Source organism: Condylura cristata, unplaced genomic scaffold (genome assembly GCF_000260355.1).
Source record: "Condylura cristata isolate star-nosed mole 26May11 unplaced genomic scaffold, ConCri1.0 scaffold00041, whole genome shotgun sequence".
In the NCBI taxonomy this organism is placed as follows: Eukaryota; Metazoa; Chordata; class Mammalia; order Eulipotyphla; family Talpidae; genus Condylura; species Condylura cristata.
In genome coordinates this window covers 2,295,072-2,302,250 of record NW_004567142.1, presented here as the reverse complement: position 1 = coordinate 2,302,250, position 7,179 = coordinate 2,295,072, and the positions used below count along the sequence as shown (strand labels likewise).

Here is a 7,179-nt window from a genome sequence, read left to right as displayed (position 1 = left end):
CCCAGTCTGATGGAGGAGACATGAACCCTGATTCTGGGGGCCCCCAGTCTGATGGAGGAGACATGGACCCTCCCTCTGGGTGCCCCCAGTCTGATTGAGGAGACATAATTCCTACCACCAAGAAGCTCCATCCTAATGACAGAGATCATCCTTATTTCCCTTTGAAAGATAAATCCACCCTCTGAAGGTGGAAAGCCTGTTTTTCTTACTATAATGCAAAGGATGAAACATGATCCCGATTGTCCAGGCTCTTCCAGCCTGAAGAGGCAGGCATGCTCCACCTTTGCTTTATACCCAAGTCTGAGTCCTGAGCTTTCTACCTGACTGTGATGTGGAGGTCAGCTCACACCATTAGCCCAGTTCCCCAATATGGTAGAAGAGGCGATATCCCCTGTCTTAGGGTCCACTTGTCTAAAGGAAAAAGGATGCCCCCAAACTCAGACTAAGGCCTCTCTTTTAAAACCACTTTGTCTGGCGTACCTTTATATGACTGAGAGCCCTCAGTCTGATGCAGGAAGCCTATCTACTCCTGGCCTGACATAAGCGGTGTGGGCTACACTTGGGGGACCCCCTCCCAAGTCAGACGGACTAGACAAGTCTCCTCTCAGCCTTAGAGGGTGACATAGCCGTGAGCTGCGTGTCCCTGTCTGGTGGAGGCGGCAGCCCCTGTCTGAGAGACACTCCCTCCCCCTCCTGCACACTCACGGGCCACCTGCAGCTCCACCTCCAGGGACTCCGTCTTGCCCTGCAGCGTGACGGTCTTGAGAGTATAGCGGCCAGCATCTGTGAGGTTCAGCTTCTGCACCAGCAGCGAGCAGTTGGCGAAGCCCACCTCCCGGCCCGTGTGGGCGGGGCCTGCAATCCAGTTTCCGGATGGCAGTTGGCTGAGCAGCCGGTTGGGCTCGGAGGCAGGCCCGCGGTACCATGCGTAGACCAGCAGGTCCTTGGGGTAGCCCTGCACCGTTAGTGTCACGTCCTGGCCCTCCATCGGCTTGGTTGGCACCGGCACGATTGTCATGGCAACCACTGCCGCTGGGGAGAGCGAGGGGGAGCTGTGTCAGCTGGGCCTGCGTTAGGGTCAGGATCCCTCCCAGCCCTCTGCCAGCACCTCTGTGCCTCCCCTACTGGCCGGCACTTCCCCACGTGGGTGCTGGGAAGGAGACAGAGGAAAGAGGTGACTGAGTGGCAGAGGTGGGTTTTGTGAGCCAACAATGTCTGTTAGGGAGCCGTGTCTTCCCCCATCAGATTGGGAGACCCTAGAGGGTGGGTCCGCCTCACCCCCAATAGACTAGGAATTTCCAGCCTTTGGGGATATCTCTCCTGTAACATTGGAAGGTCCTAGAGTTGGACCATGTCTCCTCCATCAGATCCAAAATATAGGAGCCATGTCTCCCCCATCAGATAGTTGGGAGTTGTATCCTCAGACTGTGTGTTTTCTGTCGAGTCAAGAGGCCTCAGTGTATGGGCATGATACTACCCCCAGATGGAAAGATCCCACTAGGAGGGAGCCCTGAGGTCACATCTCCTCCCAGTTTTTGGGGCTGGGCCCTTCCAGTTACACTGGGGACTTCAGAAGTTGGATGGGTCCATGTCTAGCCATCAGACTGGGGATTCCTAGAAAGGAGGGGTGACCTGTACTCCCCCATCAGATTGGGAGTACTGCAAAGGTGGGTACTGTCTCCCCCATCAGACTAGGAATCATGAAAAAAGTCTATGTCTTCTGAAGACCACTTCTCCCAGTCAGAATGGCAACTCCTGAGCTGGGCTGAGGCTCCTCCCTCTGAGGGCAGGTGTCTGGCTCCATCCCTGCTTGGAGGCCCATGGATATGAGGCACAGCCTCTTCTCTGGGCCAGGTGCTTCCCTGCTGTGGAGCATCGCTGCCAGGGCAGAAACCATGTCTCCTCCATCAGATCAGTCTCCCCAGGTGGGAGGAGGGTGTCTCCCTTTTCCTCTGTCTCTCCCTTGGCACTTGCCACAGTTCAGGAGGCCCTTGGAGGCGCTGTGCCTACTCCCTGCACAGGCCTGAACACCTAGGACACCCCACCCCCCATCTTGAGCTGCACAGGCAGCTGCCAAGATCCGCTGCCAAAATCCCGGGTGGGTGGGGCAGGAGGTTCACTTACCTGCGGGATGTCATTTCTGCTTTGGGTGAAAGAGTATCCACCCTTTGGATGAGACCCAGCCTGTTAGTAGGGTAGGGAAGGGAGGAGGAGAGGAAGGGAGGAGGGAGGAAGGGCAGACTGCTCCCTCTGTCCCCAGGGGATGGTGGCCCCTTGGGAAGAAGCCAAGGCAGAATGAATGAGGCCCCAATGTTCAAAGCCACCATCCCCAGGGGATGATAAAGTGTCCCCTGAGGATCCTGATGGCTCTGAAAACACCAGGTATATGTGCACTACCTCCAGTCCCTAGGTCTTTTAAGGACAGAGGCGTGAAACAGTGCCTCTCTTGCGGTGTTTTTCCATTTACTAACAACTGGTCTGATTTTCTGTGTGTGTGTAAGAGAGAGAAAAAGAGAGAGAGAGATGTGCTCTGTAATCTGGGCCAGATAATGGGTAATTGAGTTGGCTGCACACAAGTTCAGCTGTGTGTGTGGCAGGGAGTGGGTCCAGTCCCTAAGCAGCTGGTGAATTTAGAACAGGGGCACCCCCACATGAAGGGACCTCTGAGTGCTTTTCCGCTCTGCTGCCCATAACATGGGACCCATGGCTCACACTTTACTTTGCCACCCCTCAGGGTAGAATCTGACTTGTACTGTGTTTTCCAGGTGTTAAGGTAGGAGCTGTCTCCTCTTCTGGATGAAGAGGCATCCACCCAATAGGGTACCTTGTCACCTGGCCAGTGAAAGGTTGACAGTCTCGAACTTTCCAATCATTGTTTGGACAAATGGTGGCTCCACTGTGTGTGTTTGTGTGTGTCGGGGACAGCCAAACCTTCACGGTCCAACGGGGTCTCCTTGAGGAGGGGCCAGGCTGGGGGCTACTCACCAGAGAGCTTGACCACCACTGAGGCAGATCCAGAAAGCAGGGTCTTGGGGTTCTTAGCAATACATGTGTACGTGCCCTCCTGAGCAGCCGTCATGCTGCTGATGTTGAGGTGGTCCAGGCCATTCTTTAGTGCCCGCCCGTTGAAGGCCCACACGTACTCCGGCTCTGGGCAGGACCGGGACACACACCACAGTGTGAGGGACGTGTTGAAGTCCAGTTTGATGGTGCAGCCTGTGCGGGTGGTTGAGTCTTGGAGAATGGCCACGCGTTCCGGGCCAACTGAGGGCAGGAGGGAGAGAAACAGGGCAGTGGGGGGAGCGCGGCGGAGGGGGGCTCCCGGCTCCACCAGATTGGGGGCCTGCGGAGGGAGAAAGCCCCGGTCTTTTGGGTTCCCACCTCTCCCTCTCTGTCTGGCTGCCTGTCTGTCTCTCTTTTGCTTTAGGGTCTTAAGAATCAAGTTCCTCTCGGGAGCTCTGCTTTTGCTTGTCAAAGGAGGGCACTGAGCCAGACCAAATTTCAAGTATGTTTGAAATCGATGGCTCCATTGAAAAAGATGATAGTGAAGAAGGAGAAGCAGCAGAGCAGTTTGAGTGGTTTCTGATAGTCATTCTGTGTCTACAACTCTAAGGCTTCAAGAGTTGATGTTTCTAGGATTTAGAATGCTAAGCTTCTAGATATCAAGGTGTTTCTAAGATTCTAGAATCAGGAGCTCTAAGAGTTTAGAATGTCACTCTAAGAGTAAACATTTCTGCTTCTAGGGTTTCTAGGATTCTCAGAGTCTAGAATTCAGCACTTCTTAAATCTAGAATTCCCCAGTGGGAAGATTCTAGGCTCTAAGTTTTTCTACATTACTGGCACTAGTGTACCTTGGTGGTTGGTTTTTCCTGATTCCATAGTGCGGATCTGCTGCCCCTGGGAATGACTCCATGCGTTGGTTCTGTTTTTATTAATTTAATCAGCACCCCTCTTCCCACTTCCACCACTCCCTTCCCGCCTCCCTTCCCTACAGGTCTTGCTTCCGACTGAAGGACAGTCCACTTCTAAGGTGGATCTCAGTCTTTCAGAGATGGGTCAAGTACATTTGAAGCAGGAGCCTGGTTCCTAAGCCCAGCTAGGCCTACTCACTCACTGGGTGTCCTTGGGCACCCTCTTCTGTCCTCAGTTTCCCCACCTATGAGGTCCAGGGATTGGGCCTCTCTGATGGGCCCAGGAGGACTCACAGTACACGGTCAGGTTGAGGGGCTCGCTGCGGCTGACGCTGACTGGGTTCCAGACCTCACACTGGTAGGCTCCTGCTTCTTCCCTTCGAATTCCGTGCCTGGTCAGCACCCGGCTGTCTGGGGACAGGCCGAGGCGGACTGCGATGGGCAGGGCATCACCATTGAAGAGCCAGCGGACCTCAGCAGGGCTGGGGCTGCTGCATACCAGGCGCAGGGTGTCTCGCCGCTCCACAAGCTCTGTGCTGTTGGCCATGACCACAGGTGGGGCCAGGATCTCTGTGGGCAAGAGACAGAGGGGGAGGGGGCCGGGCACCGCCTGCTCCCAGGGACTTCCGCTCTTCGGGACAGGGGTAGGTAGGATCCTGGTGGTGCCCTGGCATCTATAGCCAGAGGGGTGACGTAGGAGGCGAGTCTAATCTGGGAAGTCATCCTGAAGGAGGGGACTATTTTAATGCTATTTTAAATTATTTTTTTCTTTTTGGGAGGGGAATAGTGTTAAGATAGCTTACATTTTCCTCTCTCTCTCTCTCTTTTTTTAAAAGAGGGATTGAGGAGGAAATGGGAAGACTCCAATGGGGTAGAGGGGCGTCTGGGGTGTCTCACCATAGACCTGTAAGTGTCCGTAGCCCACCTCCGTCTGAAACTGCCTGTTGAGAGTCTGCAGGATGTAGGTGCCCGAGTGCCTGGGCAGGGCACCCTGGATGTCCAGGCTGCCGTCTGGACGCACGGCCTCCCTCCCAGTGTGCGCCGGGCCAGGAGTCTCATCACCCGTGCTCACGATGTAGCTGGCCACCAGGTAGGCCAGGCTGAGTGTGGGCCCTGCATACCAGTTGTAGGCAAGCAGCTCCCCCGACAGCCCGTGGACGACCAGGGTGACATTGTCCCCCTCGGCTGGCTGGGCAGGCTCAGGGGTGATAGAGATCTCGGCCCTGGTGCCCAGGAAGGCGGCTGAGGAAAAGGAGGGGATGAGCGAAGCTGGCTCCACCGATCCCCCTCATGGAGGAGACTTGGCTCCTGGCATCTAGTAAGTGCTTAGTAAGTGTGGGCCAGACACAGTGTCTAGGTCCCGGGGAGGGGTGCATTCTGAGGAGCAGTGAAGTTTCCAGCCCACAGCTCTGGCAAGTCCGGAGCTCACATTTGGCCTAGGGAACCTGGAAATTTCACTGGGCCCAAAGACTTTCCCAAACCAGATCTAGGAGGTCAAGCTGGTTCATCCAGCCCAGTGGGTTTTATTTTCCCACAGTAGAGGTCAGAGCCTATAATGCCCATCCCTCCCCAGGCCCCAGCCTTCACCTGGGTCAGGACCTCTAGCCCCCAACCTCAACTTTCTTCATCTGCTTTTCTGCCACCCCACTGGATCACAGCAGATGTTAGGGACCTGATGGATACTCTCCACCCTTTTCTTCACAACCCAGCAGCTGGGCTGGACTAGCTGGTCAGGACTGTTTGGGTTTGACAAACATCCCATGTGTCCCCTGGAATGGGTAGCCACGGTGGTTCTCATGGAAGAAGTCCCTACATGACCAGCCTGTTTTCTGGTCCTTTCCAGCCTGGTAGGGCAGATGAGGAGGGAGGCTTCGGAGTCTAGTGCTCTGCCTTGCCGCTTTCTGGCTGGGTGACACCGGCCATGATTGCACCTTCCTGAACTTTGGTTTTCTCATCTATGAAGTGGTGGCCATGGGTGGGCCCTGGCAACATGGTGGTCACACATGGAAAGCATTTAAAGCAGCTTCTAAGAAATGCTGCTTCTAATGACCTGTGAGGGGTTTGGTGCACCAGACCCATTTCATGGATAAGGAGAACTGAGACTGAGAAGAAGCCACATCCTTCCAGAGTGTCAGAATCCACTGTGTTCAAACTTCCTAGCTCAGTGAGGGCTTGCCACCTGCATGAGAAGTTTCCTTACATCCCAGCCTTGGGAAATCTCCACCCTGCAAACCTCTTTGGGTGTCTGTCCCTGCTCACCCTCCACACCTGGTGCCTCTTGGAGGGGCAGACGGCCTGGATGGCGCCAGCCCTTCCCCAGCATGCCGGACCTCTGGCTCATACCTCCCCACTCCCTGGTCTGGGGCTGCCCTCCCTTCCCCAGCCTTGGTGGGGGCTGAGGTTCAGGGGGGTCCATACCCCCGCTCACCACTGAGGAGGAGCCAGCTGCACCCGGTCAGCACCATCTTCAGCCCCCAAAGCCGGTCTTGGAGACAGTGGTGCGTGCGTCCAGTTCTGAGACCCTTCCTGGTCGGGGCTTGGCTGTGTCTGGCGAGGGATCTGGGAGAGTTTGGCGATTTGGAGCCAGGTGAGATCACCTGAATTTGGAGGGATCGAGTCACCCAGGGTCTGGGGCCCCGTTTGGGTACCAGAGCGGGTGTGGCAGGCTCGGGCCAGGGGCCACGACCTGGCCAGGCCTCTTGGGGCGCTGCCTAACCTTCTTTGTGTGGAGAGTGGCCGGATTTGGTGCCCGGGAAAGAACCAGGTCGCCAGGGAAGAGGGAGGAGGGATAAGGGAAGATTTTAGGGCAGTTTTTACTCACACCGCGGCCTGGCCTCCCTGGTAAACTTGGGGGTATTGCTATGGAATAAAAACAATAAACAGTGATGGTCATTTCCCCAACCAGGTGGCTGATCTAAAGGTGTCCTCTCAGTGGGCATCAAATCACTGATGTTAGACCCCCACCAGCAGATGGGGAAGGTGAAGCATGTGCAGCTCAGACCCATCCCAAGTCCTGCAGAGAGAGCTCAGAAGTCTGCATTTCCCACCTGAGGCCATGTTGTAGGGCAGGGCTGGACACTGTCTGCTTTCTCTGGGATGCTGTTTCTTGCTGGGCCACTTTCAAGGACTGAGAAGTCGGCATCCTCCCTCTCTCCCCCTGAGGGCCTGTTTTTGCTCTCTCTTTAGTGGGTGGAAGACTGTGGAGAGGGCCACGCTTTGACCTTGGCTGTGCACTTACTGGGAGTGGGGTTGGAGCTGAGTCTCCATT

The 7,179-nt window shown here is 55.6% G+C and overlaps 1 protein-coding gene across 1 annotated transcript in view; it reads right to left on the bottom strand.

Moving 5' to 3' along the window:
- CEACAM16 (carcinoembryonic antigen-related cell adhesion molecule 16) overlaps window positions 1–6,458 on the bottom strand; it is an 8,036-nt gene extending 1,578 nt beyond the window's left edge. Inside the window, exons 1-5 of the mRNA XM_004694176.2 lie at window positions 6,340–6,458; window positions 4,809–5,153; window positions 4,206–4,481; window positions 2,986–3,264; window positions 706–1,032 (exon numbers count right to left, since the gene is read on the bottom strand). Coding sequence (XP_004694233.1) covers window positions 706–1,032; window positions 2,986–3,264; window positions 4,206–4,481; window positions 4,809–5,153; window positions 6,340–6,376 — 1,264 coding nt within the window. The 5' untranslated portion in view covers window positions 6,377–6,458. The remainder of the gene's footprint in view (window positions 1–705; window positions 1,033–2,985; window positions 3,265–4,205; window positions 4,482–4,808; window positions 5,154–6,339) is intronic.
- Between the last annotated feature and the right edge of the window lie 721 nt (window positions 6,459–7,179).